The sequence below is a fragment of the Condylostylus longicornis genome, unplaced genomic scaffold, assembly GCF_029603195.1.
Source record: "Condylostylus longicornis isolate FDR11 unplaced genomic scaffold, ASM2960319v2 ptg000081l, whole genome shotgun sequence".
In the NCBI taxonomy this organism is placed as follows: Eukaryota; Metazoa; Arthropoda; class Insecta; order Diptera; family Dolichopodidae; genus Condylostylus; species Condylostylus longicornis.
The window spans coordinates 1,175,176-1,191,708 of NW_026578049.1; the positions used below are offsets into that span (position 1 = coordinate 1,175,176).

The following is a 16,533-nucleotide window of genomic DNA, read 5'->3' on the forward strand; positions in this document are numbered from 1 at the left end:
ATATAAAGTTGGTAAAACAATTTCTTAGGTTTCATACTTTGGAATACATCTGTTATTTGCGCATTTGAAATCGGTTTCAGCATTACATTTAGGACAATTTTCTGGCAATTCGTCACTTTTATCGCGACAATCATCTTTACCGTCACAAAACAGCCATTTTGGAATGCATCTGTAATTGGATTGTCCAGGACATCTTTGCCATCCTGTTGTACAGTTTCTCTGGCGACACATATAAGCTGGCTCATCAGAATCATCACCGCAATCGTTGTCCTACAATATACATAAATAAAAGTAGTACTATAACTTTAAATTTGATTGTAACATAAAGTGCTTACAAAATCACACATCCACAATTTTGGAATGCAACGTCCATTTTTGCAGCTAAATTCCGTTTCTGGGTTACAACTTCGCTTATCTATAAAATTGATAAATTAAAGTCATATATTTGTCAAACAAATGATAATTTGAAATGGAATTTTAAACAACTTAATTTTAAACTAAGTATTTAAATTTAATTGTAAATTACTAACTGCATATTGTTGGATCTTCATCGCTTCCATCTTTACAATCAGCATCACCATCGCAACGCCAACTATCCAATATACAGCGTCCACTGGAACGACACTTGAAATCAGACTCTGGACAAGGTAATTCACAATTTTGCTCATCAGACATATCTCCACAATCATCTGTTCCATCACAAATAGTCGCAGAAGGAGTACAATTTGTATTTTTGCATTGGAATGTACCTGCGCGACAATGTCTGACTGGGCAAGTTGTTGGCTCATCGGAACCATCCTTACAATCCTTTTCTCCATCGCATTTCCAGAACCAAGGGATACATTTCTCGTCATTCCCACCACATCTGTGTTGTCCTGTTGTGCAATTTGCTATACATGTCTTACCATCTCTTGCTAAATAAAATTGGTTCGGACAAGCACATTTAAAATGTGGTACCCCTTCCTCTATGTAGCCTTCGAAATATAAATAGGTAGACTCTGGAGGAGGAGAAATTAAGCATAAGTGCGAGCATCCTCCATTGTTATCACCGCAAGGATTTGTGTATGGAACTTGGCGTAATGGATGATTTATATGAATATCATAAGGGCGATGAGTAGTGTTTCTTAAAACAGTATAGTTACTACCAGTGAATTTGTTTGCCTTAACAATTGCTTTTAAATTCCAATCGGTCCAATAAAGTTCATCGTCGAAAACAGATAATGCGAATACGTGCGGTACTTTAGTTCCAACTAGAACATTATGTCTGTGATGTCCTTCTAAATCAGCATAAGCTATGTAATCCAAATGTGCGTCAGCCCAATATATTCTATCAGCAAAATAGTCTATTGTTAAAGCATTTGGCCAAGCAATGTCATCTTCCCAGGTTAATATTCTTGTGAAATTAGACCCATCCATTCCCATTTTTGCGATATATGCTTGTAAATGCCACGATGTGAAATATAAATATCCAATTCCTGGATGTACAGCTATAGCCCGGGGATCAACCACACCGCTTCTTAATGTTTTACGTTTTGTACCATCTAGTTCTGCAACATCTAAATTTTTCGAGTGTCGATCTAGCCAATATAATTTTCTTCCGACCCAATCGATCGCAATTCCTTCTAATCCATGAGAATCATGTCGTATTATAGGTTCACGTTCGGGCTTCTCTTTATCTGTATGATATTTTGACCTGAAAATTGTTTTTGCAGTTACATCGCAGAAATATGTGTACTCTTCGCTTATATCAAAATCTAAAGCTACAACATTCATTAAATCTTGATGAATTAAATTGTATTGATGACCATCAGCTGACATATTACGAACATAGTATTTGTTTGTAAAAATTATCCAGGGTTCAGTTTTAATATCTTTACGTTTACAGGTATGCTCATCATTTTGACGTTCATAATATTTTTCATTGCATTTGCAGTAGAAACTTCCAGGAGTATTAGAACAATGTTGACTGCAAGCTCCTGGTACTTCTAAGCACTCATCAATATCAGCACAAGCTTTTCCATCAGCGAGAAGTCTAATAAAATTATATTTGAAAAATTGAATTGCGGTAAAACAAGAAAAAAATCTTACTTATATCCTTGATTACAATCACAATAGAAACCAGTTGGAGTGTCGACACATTTGTGACCACATTGATTTAATTCAACTTTAGCGCATTCATCTACATTACAGTGTAATGGTTCGTCTGAATCATCTGAGCAGTCGGAAACCTTGTTGCACACTAAATTGTAATCAATACATTGTCCATTTGCGCAAGTGAATTGGCCACTAGGACATGTAATATTATTCTTTTTACAACCAACTTCGTCTGAATGATCACCGCAATCATCTTCACCATCGCAACGATACTGATTTCGAATGCACTTAAAGTTTTGGCACGTAAATTCTTGCGGAGAGCACGTTTTGTATTGCGAATTACAGAATTTTCCTTCATCACTACCATCACCACAATCATTATCGTGGTCGCAAAGCCATCCCTTAAGAAAGATGATTAAGTCAATTATTTAAATATAAATTAAAAAAAAAGAGAAAATTACTTTATTAATGCAACGCCCATTATCACAGGTAAACATGTCATCTCCACAGGGTTGTGGAGTGGGACAGTTATGTAACGTCGTGTTTTCATCAGCACCGTCGACGCAATCTGGATCACCATCGCATATCCATTTTTTCGGTATACATTGGGCGCGTCCCCAGGATTTATTTTCCTCACAGGTGAACTCAGTCTCTTCATCACATTTTCTGTCATCTGCAGAAGTTATTGTTGAATCAAAACTTTCAAAAGTAAAAAATATATTTAAATACTTACTACATTGATGTCTTGAATCTTCATCACTATTATCCAAGCAGTCATTATCACCATCGCAAATGTATATTCTCGGAATACAATTTCCGTTATCACAGGTAAACAAATCTCCGAAACATGTTCTGCCTTCGGATTTACAATATTCTGGTGGCTCATCAGCTCCATCACCACAGTCATCATCACCATCACAATACCAAGTAGCTGGAATGCATCTATGGTTCGGGCAGCGGAAACTATTTTGCGGGCATGTTCTTTGCCCACAATGTAGAGGATCTTCGTCACTATTATCTCCACAATCATTATCACCATCACATAACCAGTATGGTTCTACGCAAATATTAGTTTTTTCGCATTTTAGATGATTCGGTGGACAAGTAGTATTCTTTGGACAGCGTTCGTGTGTTTCATCAGATGTGACATTATCTTTACAATCGTTCACACCATTACATACTTGTGCTTGAGGTATACATCTGCCGTTAGCACAAGTGAACTCCCCATCAACGCATGGTGGATATGTGCATCCTATTTCATCGGAACCATCTTTACAGTCGTTTTCGTGATCACATTTCCACGTTTTGAATATACATCGGCCATTATTACATCTGAATTCGTTTGTTGAGCATGAATGATATGAGCAGTAATTGACGTCTTCATCACTGTTATCACCGCAATCATCATCTCCATCACATGCCCACATTCTTGAAATACATTTACCGTTTTGACAGTAAAACTTGCTTTGCTCGCAAGTATGGTTACGTGGAGCACACATGCGGCCTTCATTTACAACTTTTGAACTATCATCACATTTACATTCGGCTTTACCATTCGGTGAAGGATGGCAACTTTGTGCGCAGCCTCCGTTATTGAATTTGCACGGATTCACCGTACATTTTTGGCGTTCTAAACTATAAACGCGAATGTCTCTAGGCGAATCTTCTAAACGCTTTACCATTTCAATCATATTTGCTCCAGTGTGCTTTTCAGCTCTATAAACACCTCTTAATTGCAAATCAGTCCAATATATATAATTTCGGAATACAGTTATGGCAAATGGGTAAATTGTAGCTGCTACTAAAAGTTCTCTGTTTTTACCATCTAAGTCAGATCTTTCGATTTTTTCACGAACAGCATCAGTCCAGTATAATTTACGATCATCGTAATCAATAGCCAAACCACTTGGTTGTGATAAATCTTTATCTATTACTGCTTTTTTTAGAGACCCAGCCATGGTAGTTCTAAATATTTTGCCGGAAGTGCCAAAGCGTCCCCAATCGGTAAAGAAGAGTGTTCCATTACATGGATCCAAAACTATAGCTCTTGGCCTTTCAACTCTAGCAATCATCACAAGGTCAGTTCCATCGATATTCATTGCGTAAATAGAGTTATTTGAACTATCGGTCCAATAAATTTTATTCTGAGTCCAGTCATATGCAATTCCTTCGGGATTAATTCCACGGCTGAGCACAATATTTATATCTTTTGTAGATGGATTATCAGCTTTAGTCCAGGCGATTTTAGCCCATGGTCTAATTTGAGTAAACAGCAGTTTGTTATCATGGAAATCGAAATCAAGTCCGACAACATTTGTTAAATTCACTACGGGATTGAATGGAACTTGGGTTGATCTTGGATCTAAGTTTACTGCTCGAATTTCAGTTCTTGTAGCAAATACGAGATATTCGTTCACAGATTCACATTTTCTACCATCAGCTGATAATTTGCCTGTAGCACAGTCACATTTGAAATTCAACCTTGTAGGACTCGCGTTTGAGTCAGGTGGGAAGCTGAAACATAATTGATCACATCCGCCATTTCCTAATCTAGAACATGGATTGTTATCATCATTTGGTTGATTGTTGATGTCATAAATAGCAATATCACGTAATTTTTCCAACTTTGTTCTAACTTTTTCAGGTATGGTGATGTTACCAGGAAATTTGGATGCTCTAAATACACTTTGTAAATTTCTATCTACCCAATATACATCACTTAAATGCACTGCTATACCCATTGGATTAGGCAAGTTTCTACGAATTATTTGACGATTTCCGCCTGAAGAGGATACTTTTTGAATTGTGTCTAATTTTGCATCAACCCAATATACATCATGCGTTAGCATGTCAACTGTTAAATCACGAGGATTTGAAATTCCTGATGTAACAACGGGCATCCAATGAGATCCATCCAAGTATGCTTTTCCAATTCTTGGATACTGCCCATAATCAATCCAATACAACAATCGTTTAATAGGGTTTACAGCTAACTCTCGAGGAGCGTCACTTGTCGTTTTTACTAAAACTTTTCGGTTGCTGCCATCTAACCAGCAAACCTCAACATAATTCTCATGCGGAAAAACGTTTGTGAAATAAAGATTTCCGGCAACCCAATCAATAGCAAGTCCACGTATTCCGTTGCTACCAATTCCTTCTTTAATAACGTGCTGTAACTCTGTTCCATTTGGACGTATTCTAAAAATACCATTCCATTGACCACGATTGTATTCAGCCCAGTAAATCCATTGACTTCTATACACAACATCAACATGAAGGATGTGATGTCCAGGTCCTGAAATAGGAACCATGGCATCTGAACTGTCTGTTAAACTAAATCCTCTGGTCACATCCAGTTGTGAAACAACAGCATAAGTTTTATAAAAGACGCAACTTATCTCGCTTTCTTGGTGGTATCCGATACCACAAGCGCAATTTCTGGTAGACGATTCTGCTGGAATGCATAAATGCTCACAACCACCGTTATTTATTTGACATGGATGTAAAAATGATCGTTTCTTATAAATAATCATGTTTCTCAAGTCTGGTTCATTGTCTAAAATAATTTTTGGATTATCTCCTTTAGGTAAATCAACTCTGACAACCTTTTCGTAAACTGGATCAATAAAGTACAATCTATTTTCTAAAATCCCTAAACTTTTTGGTTTATTTATGTCATTACTTTCTGACAAAATAATTCTGAAGTTTTCGCCCATATAGTCAATTACATTGATTGTTGGCGGTTGTTGAGTACTATAATAAATTTTTGAATTTGGAATGTCCAGTGTAATACTTTCTGGTCTGTCAATATCAGTTCTTAAAATCATGGGATTTGTACCTATCATATCAACTCGACCAATTTTTACTGGTACCCCATAACCACCTTCATCAATCCAGAATATTTTGCCTGCACCAGGATCTAAAGCTAATGCTTTGGGTTTAGCTACGGATGTTTTATTGCCGTTGTTGGCTAAAATTATCGTGCGGTATTTATTTTTTCCGTCTACTCTGATTGCTTCAATGTTTGAAGCTAATCTGTTTCCAATAAATAAATTTCGTCCTAACCAATCAAAAGCAATAGTGTATGGTGCTCCAACCATTCCAGTGTCTGGTCCGAGGAATTGAGTTTTGTTTCCTCCACCATACGGAGTTGAGTAAATTGTACAGTTTTCGTCGTCACCTTCACGACCTTGGACCTGTTATATAAAAGAAATCAGTAAGCTAATTTTCAAATACAAAATATTTATTCTTACCCAATATAACATTTCTCCTTTTCGATCAAAATCTAAACCGGTACTACTTTCAATTCCAATAACTGGTGTTAAAGCGCCAGCTCTGAAATCTCCTCCACTTAACGGAACATCTACAATTTGTGTTCCTTTAATAACCATTAAATAGGGATTCTCTTCCTCATCACATTTTCCACCTTGAAGTAATCTATATCCAGGTTTGCATTTACAGGAATAACCTTCTTTTGAACTTGGACTTAACAAACATAAATGCTGGCAACTTGCTTTGTCACAAGGATTGTCATACATCGGTTGTAAGGATGGATGATGTACATGAATCGATAACGGCTGATTAATTAAATGAGAAACAACAGTTTGATTTGCACCCCGATACTTATGTGCTGAAAGAACCCGGTTCAATTGTCTGTCTGTCCAGTATAATGTGTCTTCAAATAATGAAAGAGAATGTGGATGTAACAAATAATGACTCGAAGATAGAACTTGTTGTCTTCCAGAACCATTGTAGTAGCAAAAATCAATAAAATCTAGTTTTGAATCAGCAAAATAGACCCGCTTTGTAGCTATATCTAACGTTAAACCATTTGGCCAGTAAATTTTCGTGTTAATAATAGTTTCTCTCATTGTTCCATCCATACCGATTCTTTCGATTCTAGGATTCTCTCCCCAATCTGTCCAGAAAATAAAACGAGCTTCTGGACTTGGGTCTAAACACATTCCTCTTGGTTGTGTAATATTTTCGCGGACCATTACTAATCGATTTGAACCATTTTCAGTTGAAACTTCAATCGTGTTTAGTTTACTGTCAAGCCAATATAAATTTTTACCAACCCAGTCGTACGCTAGTCCTTCAACTAAATCCAAACCAGTGGTAATTATTTCTTGTGGCTCCATGCCGCGATCCAACCGAGAAATTTTCTTTAATTTCATATCACTCCAAAATATTGTTCCCGTATGCATGTTCGATGCTGTTGCAACAACATTTTCAACAACAATTGGTACTCTTTCTAAACCTTGCTCATTAAGATCGGCTACTAATATGGAATGTCTATTAGAGATAATTAAAAATGCGGAAGAATGGTTTACAGCTTTGCAGGTATGTTTATCACGTTCCAAGATGTAACCATCCGTACATGAGCAGAAATAGGAGCCTTTGGTATTAGTACAGGTTTGAGAACATAGTCCTGGAGGTTGACATTCATCTGTGTCTTGACAGGTGAAACCGTCCTGACCTAATTCGGAGCCAGGAGGACATATACACATTGCTCCCAAAGGTGTTTTCTGGCAACCATTTGTACAAAGTCCAGTTTGATGTTGGCATTCCGCTAAATCACAACCTTCTCCTTCATCTGATCCATTTGGACAGTCCGGCATTCCATCACAAACGGAAGTCATATTAACACAACGCTCTGAAACACCGGGACACTCCCATTGTCCATGAGGACATTTAAATGGCGGAGCCACACAGGCATGTGCTGCGCTTTCGTCAGATCCATCTCCACAATCATCACGCCCATCACAAATATAAGCCTTGAAAACACAATTTGAATTATTGCATTTGAAGAAATTAGCTGCGCAAGATATCTGCCCGCAATCTTCTTCGTCAGAATGATCACTGCAGTCGTTTGAACCATCGCAATGCCATGCAATAGGAATACAGAATCCGGACGATTTACAACGGAAATGTTTTTCCATATTACATTGATTAGGCCCCATCGATGGGCATCCCAGTTCGTCACTTCCATCGTTGCAATCAGGTATACCTGTTAAATAAATTTTTTTATAAATACTTGTTTTAAACAGTAATTTATTATTTAAAGAATTTACCATCGCACTTATATGATTCTTCTACGCATTGTCTTAAGTCAGCACATTTGAACTGATTTGCTAGGCAGGTTATTGGCGGGCAGTCTTTTTCGTCCTGTTTATCGAAGCAGTCATCATCGCCATCACAAACCCAACTTTGTGGTATACAATGTCCCGTTCGAGGACACGTGAACTGAAAGTATGCGCAAGTTTTTTCAGCACAGAAATCACCTTCGTCAGATCCATCGCCACAATCATTTTCTGAGTCACATTTCCACATATTAGGTATGCAACGTCCGTTAGCACAAGCGAATTGAGCAGATCCACATGTAACATTACTACATTCGAATTCGTCCGAATTATCTCCACAATCATTTTCCATGTCACATCGGAAATTTAATGGAATACATCGTCCAGATTTACATTGGAATTCATTTGATCCACATGTGGGCTCTAAAAAAGGAAAGGCTGGTTTAATTTTCAAGAAATATTTTAAATATGGAATGCTTACTAGTACAATTTTGCTCTTCATCACTGTTATCTAAACAATCATCATCACCATCACATATCCATGACTTTGGAATACATCTTTGATTGTTACATGTGAAATCCCAGGAATTTGGACACGGTTGAACAGGTGGTTCTGCGGTTGGATCAGGTACACATGATACTTGATTATCAGCTAAGCGTTCGCCATAGGGACAAGAACATTTCGCTTCTAGAATGTTTGTTTCGTTATGGGGAATTGCAAAACATATTTTCTGACAACCTCCATTATGATTGAAACAAGGTTGTGATGCATCAACTCTTTGAACTTCATGACTATAAACTTTAACCCCATATAATCGGTTTGTTTGCGGTTCACGAACCATCATTTCTTCTTGTTCCCCAGTTAATTTGTGCAATCTTATTATAGCATCTAAACGCCAATCTGTTATATACATCCAGTCTTCATGTATTACAATTGAAAATGGATGTCTAACAAGTCGTGAATTTACTGTTTTAATATCAGTACCGTCCAAATTTGAATGTTGAACATGGTCTAATAAAGCATCGCACCAATAAACACGATCTGCTTTAAAATCAATTGACAAACCATTTGGCCAACCCAGTGTGACATTTTTAAAAACAAGTAAATTGGAACCGTCTGTGTTAGCTCTTGTTATATTAGCTGGACGATCCCATTCTGAGAAGTAAATGTAACCTTTGTTCGGATGCACTACTATAGCACGTGGTCTTTTTAAATTTTTTAATAAAGTTCTTCGATATGTTACGTTTCTAGTCGATAGCACGTTTAATGTACCTTTACGACTATCAATATAATACAAATTTTTAGATGCCCAGTCAACTGCCAACCCTTCTACACCTTCATTTTGTGAGGCTAAAACAATTTCACGACCTGTTCCATTTCTATGTACTCTATAAATAACATCCTGTAACACATCGGAATAATATATGTATTCATCACGTGCATCAAAATCTAATCCAACGAATCTGGCCCTTCGTGAAACTACTGGTAAAATTGCATCACTAAAACCTTCGATAACTGGTTCTAAAACTTTTCCTTTTATGAATCTTTGCTGTGAATACATTAAAAACTGTTGAACTAAATGACAGTTTCTTAAATCTTTGGAAAGTTGCCAGCCAGTTTGACATGCACATCTGTAACCTAAGTTAGCTGGAGCACCTTTGACCGCTGTCACAATGCATAGTTGATCACATCCACCATTATTATTACCGCAAGGATTTTGTACTTTCGGTTGGTTCAAAGGATGAACTGCAACAATAGCCTTTGGTTCACGTATATCTTTTGCTTTATATATTGATTGGATTGATGATAAACCACTAAATTTATCAACAGACATTATTCCTTGTTTTGTCGCATCTGTCCAATAAATTTTGTTTTCAAACAATGCTAATCTTGAAGGGCTTGGAACTTGTTGGCCTCTTAAAACCATTACTCTATGACTACCTTCATAGTCTACAGTTTCTATATAATCTAATAATGAATCACACCAATAAACACGTTTAGAAATTATATCGACAGCAACACCACTAGCTTTGTAAGCTGCTTCAGATACAATTGACCTAGCATGAGTACCATCCATATGAGCTCTTAAAACTTGGCCACCATCTGCAACGAACATCAAACCTGATGTTGGATCTAATGCAATATCTGCTGGACTTGTTAAATTTGATCCTAGAACGACAGCATGCCATTTTCCAAACAGTTCAAAAATGTCAATTTTTTGTCCAATAAAATCGGCTACATATACTTTATCTCCAACCCAATCGATTGCAAGAGCAACTGGTGCCCATGTTCCAGGTAATGTTAAGTCAACTGGATTTGTTGTTGGTTCAAATTGGTTTAAAACAACTGATTGAATTTTCCTAGTTTTTATATCTGACCAGTAGAGAAGGTTTCTAGAATAATGATAAGCCACACCGCTTGCTCCTATAGCATTCGTTACAAGTGTTTTCGGGTTATTTCCCTGACCTGACATTTGTACAATTTCACGATCATGTGCAAATATAAGTTGTAATTTATCACTATATTGTGCAGCACATTTTGAACCATTGACTAGTGCATACCCAGTTGCGCAACTACATGTGTAAGAACCTTCTGTATTTGTACATAATTGATCACAGTGACCCCATTCAGCACATTCATCCAAATCCATACAACTACGATGGTCAGTTGATAATGCTTGTCCGGGTGGACAGAAACATACACCACCCGTAAGTGATGACCGGCAATCGTATTGGCAATTTAATACCGGACACGATACAGTTGCTATATGAAAGAAAACAAATTTAACCTTTTATTTTTTTTTCGTTTTTATTATAAAAGGAAAATCAATAAGGATTTTCTTTTAAGTAGGACATTATAACCTTGAAATAAGATTTTACTTAATAAAAATTAGAAAGGTTTTTCTGTTTTGGTGAAAATAACGACTTTAAATACAACTCATAAAATTTAATAACTAAAAGCTTCTTTTCATTAATCCTTACAAACATTATAGATGGAGATATACACATACATATATATTTATATATTTTTATATATATTTAATATTGATGATTTTGGGTTTTTGTTATGTTGTGTATAAAGTTGTTAAATGAGTTTGATGTTGGAAGGTGAATTTCAAGACGTAATGTCTTATTTATTTTTCCTTCTAAACTAATTTTTGCTAAATTAAGGAGTCTGATCTGGTATTTAAAGAATTATTGCCATTATTATTAGGTCATGATATGACTTTTTATTTCAGACTGGTGATTTAAAACAATAGTTGAAAACTTGGAAAATATTTAATGATTAAAGATTTTATTGGAAATAAAATATTATTTATTGAATTTAATCATTGGGGGCGTTAGTACTTGAAGCTCATTAATTTTTAATCGTTCAAATGATTTAAGAAAATTATGTATTAGAAAAAAGTAAATCTTCCAAGGTTTCTTTTAAGTATTTTTTAAAGACTTTTACTTATGTAAAGTTAGAGGACTATAAAATGTTTTCGGTGTAAATTTATCTAAATAAGAGTATTTATTGAATTAAGGACTTTCATTCAATTCTCCTTTATAGATAATTTGGAATTGATTATATTAAATCGAAATAAAGTAGAATATGAATCTTTCTTATATACTTACAACATGCAGTCTCTTCATCACTTCCATCTTCACAATCTCGATTACCATCACATAACTGAGTTTTTGGTATACATTTTGGTACACCATTAACACCACCTTTGGGACAAAGGAACTTATTATCAGGACATGCTATTGCTGTACAATTAGCTTCATCACTTTGATCAGCGCAATCATGATAACCATCACAGTAAAAATTAGCTGGTATACATAAGGCATTGACACATCTAAATTGTCCATTATGACATTGTGGAAAATCTATTAATTTGAAAAAAGAAAAATAGAATTAAGAACACTAATTAAATTTATATAGTGTAATTTTAAAAGCTTCATACGGTAATTTGATTGGCCTTTATATATAGTTAAGGCCAATGACATCAAGTTGGATAAAAAATTATATTTGAAGTATTTTCGAATAAAATTCGTTTAGAATTAAAGTCTTGACGTACTAGATAAAAATAATAATTTCGAACTTTTTAACTAAAATTGAAATAAAATTTTTTGCTTTTTTGTTCTTTGTTGTCTAAAATATCCAAAATAAATTTTTAAACAACTTTTATTTTTTTGTTATACAAAGCACGAATATATATGTAAATAAAATTTAAGATACAAATATATTTTTCTATACAGCAAAATAGAAAATGAAATCTTATTCAACTTACTGCATCCTTGCTCATCAGATAAATCACCACAATCGTCTTTATGCTGAATAAAATAAATATAAAAAAAAGTAACCTTTAAATAACTTTGTATAATACAGGTGTAATAAGTTCAATATACTAGATAATAGTAAGAAAGTTAAAAAAAAAAATTAAAAGAATAATAAAGAAAGGAAAATTCATTTTCATTATTACATTGCATTTCAATGAAGCATCAATACATTTTTGACCATTTGCACAACGAAACTGATCTAAACGACATGATATATCAGGACATCCTTCTTCATCCTTTTTATTACGACAATCAAAATAACCATCACAGCGTTTCTCTTTTGGTACACAAGGACCAGATAAACGTCCTCCAACAGGTGCTATACCAGTTGGTGAATTACAAAATACATCACTTGATTGACATTTTCTATATGCTGAAAGAATATAAAAAAGGAGAAAATTGGGTTATAAAATAGTTAAAATACAAAATAGAATCAAATACAAAAAAAAAAAACGAAATTAGATCATTTAAAAAAAGAGACTTAGGGGTTTATTTTTGCAATTATTTCTGCCGACACTAATAAGATATTTTGTTACATATTTCATAGAACTCAACCTTAGATGTTGTATTCTGTCCTGTTCCATACGTAACTAAACTTTTTGAATACAAGTTTTTTATGAATTAAGCTTATGTTTATATCGAATTTCTATTGATACAGCTTCTAGAGTTGCTAATACTCAAATTTACAGTATTCATTTGTTATATTTAGCAATCAATAAATTTATAAACTTATGATACTTCAAAATTTTACAAAATTGCAATTAATATTATGTTCCGCACATTCTAAATGGAAAATTGATTTTATAATCCCTCTTATATTTTTATATTATAAAAGAATATTTCCAAATAAAAGCTCCATGTACATGTAATCTATTTTAAAATAAAGATAAACTGTGTTATTGACTTTTAACGTAAAATATTTTTATTGTAACCAGTCGCATGTAGAAAACTTCATTTCAAACCAAAAATTTTAATTTAAATTTTAATGCACGTATTGATAGAAGGGGGTGTGTACGTAAAGAACTTGAGATTTATTAATAGTGATATATAAAAAAAATATTTGTATTTATGTAGATGTTTGTGATATTATGTACATACGAATGTCATTTATGGTATTTTTTTTTAATGTATGATAATGTCCTTTTTTGCACGGTAAAGAAAAAAAAAAGTTATTGATTTAAAAAAAAATAAATAAATCTCATTTCCTGATTGTGAATATTTTGGACACTGCAATTAAAAAAGTAATTTTCAAGTAAATTTCATAAAAAAAAAATTTCATTTTTAATTATAAATTTTTAATTTAAATGAAATTCATTATTAAAATTGAAATTTAAAGATCATCTGAAATATGCATTTTAAAAAATATACTAGATTTATCGTATAAGAAATTTAACAATGAATTATTTGTTTTATATACTCGATATGTGTGTAATACTTGCGAATTTTTATGTTTCTTTAAGGGAATAGTAGTATTTTCATATATTTTAAAAATGAATTTTGAACTGATTTAAAAATAAATTTGATTTATTTTATTAAAAATTATTGCTTTTTTCTGATTTCATACACAATAATGTAGGAAAACCTCTAGGTCTATTAAAAAAGCGCTTTCTTAAGAATAAATTTTAATTTCAGTTTCAAAATTTTAAAATTAATTTAGTAAGTAAACTGTATAAAATCAAAAACAAATTTGCTCAATTTTCGAATTTTGATTTCCCCATAAAGTATGCAATTAATATTTACTTCACTACATAGGTTATTATTGTTAGATTATTCTTGTTACCTCATTTGTTGGTTTAATTAAAATTTTTTAATTATTTTTCTTCAATATTTCAAAAAAATTTTAAAACATCTAGTAGCTACACTCAATAATTGTTTGTTAGTACTCTTGAGTTTAGTAATTTGCTTTTAGTTCTAAATTCTGAAAAACGAAATTCGTTTAATTAAGCTCGTATATAATTTATAATTGAAATAAATTTTGGTCCTTTTTTTAATGATTAAAGTAATCTTCCGCCATTCAATAATTTAAATCACCATTAGGTTATTTAATATATTTTAATTGGTTAAGATTCTCAGATTGATAAAAATTGTTGATTTTATTATTTTCTAAATTAAATTGATCCCGTTTCTTTTTCCACTTAAACAGCTTTTCTGTTTTATTTGCGGTTATATTAAGCTTCATATTAAATTTACGAAATAAACTAATCAAGCGTAAAATGAAAATTTTGGAAATGGAACTGCCAAAAATGCTTTTATCTTTAAGGTTATTGCTTAATCGTATATATTTATTCCAATATAGTTCAGCCAATTTTGTAAAAAAAAATATTCTGTTTTTTTTTTTGATTTTTATATTTCATTGATTCAATTTAAAAAAATTTACCAGACAATAAAAATGACAATTACTTTCACATCATTTAAACAAATATGATGAAATAAATAACAAAAAAAAAAAAAACAAAGAAAAATACAAAATGATTTTTTAATATTGAAAATTTATGTGGAAAGAAAATATGTGACGGAAGAAATAAAATAAAAAATATAAAAAAGAAAAAAACAAAGATCATGAAAATAAAAAACAAAAATAAAAAACGGAATGAGCGTTCTTCTTCATGAATGATTTCCATGAAAGCAATTATGCGGTATAGTAAAATTGCAAGCTACAATAAAGAAGTAGGGGAGAAGAAGTAGAACGTTTCGCGAAAAAAAAAATATTCAAAATTCAAAGTTTTTTGTGACTTTCATTTATTAAATACAATTTTTTTATTTCGCGGTTTTTTTAATATTTTACTACTTTAATATTAGGGAATAAATATTTTTTAAGTTAAAAATTATTTGTACTAAATTTATCACGTCATATGAGTAAAATTTCAGAGTAAATTTATTACGGTAATTATTCTGAGTTATTTTAAACTATTTATGACAGTAAAATTTCTCTTAAAAGGACGGGAACCATAATAATGTTGGCTAATTGTGATTTAAATATATAACCATTATCAAGTCAAGTAGAGTATAATGATTGAAATTTCCCAATAATGTCAGTTTTGGTAATAACAAGAGTGATATAAGAGTAATAGTAAATAATAAGAGTTTTCAATAAGAGATATTACAGTGACAATTTTCCTTTAATTAAAAAAAAAAAATTTTTTTTATAAATATTCAAATTTGCGAGTATTTTTATGCTTTAAAATGCTATGTGAGAATAATAGAAATTGATATTGGGATTTTAATAATTGAATTTTATCATAGACACAAACCATTTGTATGAATTAGTTTGTGTTTGCAATAATGAAATCGAACTTTTTATGATAATTATCATTTTATCACTTAGTGATTTAAAACTCAGAATAAGCCTCATTATGTTTTCATTTTTTCTTACTCATGAGAGGAATTGTGCGACATACTTCATATTGTATGAGATGTTCTCTCTATAATCTTAATAATTTCAGTTTTCAATTCTCTGGTTTGAAATACAAAGTTGACAAATATAAGAAATGCATTTCAAATTTTAGAACTTACTTCGTTATTAGAATCTTGTATAAATATTTTTATAATTACAGCGCTAACTTTATATTTTTTCTGACTTTTCACATATACGCTTTTTATGTGCCCATATACTCAATGAGATATCCTTATGATTGGTATAGCTAAATTTTTCTATGTATAAACCTTTACTAAACCTTATGTAAACAATATATTTTATTTTTTGAAATTTAGAAAACTTTTGATAGGGGTTCGAAAAAAAAAAGTTTTGGAGAACAAACAAAAAATAATATAAAAAAATCTAAATTTTTTTTTTAAAATAATCAACTTTTTTTTCTAATAGGTGATAGAGGTCAAGCTATTATATTATAAAGGTTAGAATGTATCAAAAGTCAATTTTAAATTGTTGAAAGTAAATTGTTTTAAAAAATTTAGGACTAAATTAGATTTTCAGGTTTTCGATTACAAAAAAACAAAAAGTTTTAAATACTGGTAATATTTTTTTGTTTCTGACCTAAAAGAAAAATTTTTTTTGATAAAAAAAACATTGAAT

General features: G+C 32.3%; 1 protein-coding gene across 1 annotated transcript in view; it reads right to left on the reverse strand.

Moving 5' to 3' along the window:
* Positions 1 to 16,533, reverse strand: part of LOC129613254 (low-density lipoprotein receptor-related protein 2) — a 50,044-nt gene that overhangs the window by 3,332 nt on the left and 30,179 nt on the right. The window contains exons 3-14 of the mRNA XM_055527239.1: positions 12,647 to 12,876; positions 12,455 to 12,497; positions 11,796 to 12,050; positions 8,659 to 10,941; positions 8,169 to 8,600; positions 6,348 to 8,104; positions 2,828 to 6,290; positions 2,556 to 2,767; positions 2,089 to 2,495; positions 531 to 2,032; positions 336 to 415; positions 38 to 270 (exon numbers count right to left, since the gene is read on the reverse strand). Coding sequence (XP_055383214.1) covers positions 38 to 270; positions 336 to 415; positions 531 to 2,032; positions 2,089 to 2,495; positions 2,556 to 2,767; positions 2,828 to 6,290; positions 6,348 to 8,104; positions 8,169 to 8,600; positions 8,659 to 10,941; positions 11,796 to 12,050; positions 12,455 to 12,497; positions 12,647 to 12,876 — 10,897 coding nt within the window. The remainder of the gene's footprint in view (positions 1 to 37; positions 271 to 335; positions 416 to 530; positions 2,033 to 2,088; positions 2,496 to 2,555; positions 2,768 to 2,827; positions 6,291 to 6,347; positions 8,105 to 8,168; positions 8,601 to 8,658; positions 10,942 to 11,795; positions 12,051 to 12,454; positions 12,498 to 12,646; positions 12,877 to 16,533) is intronic.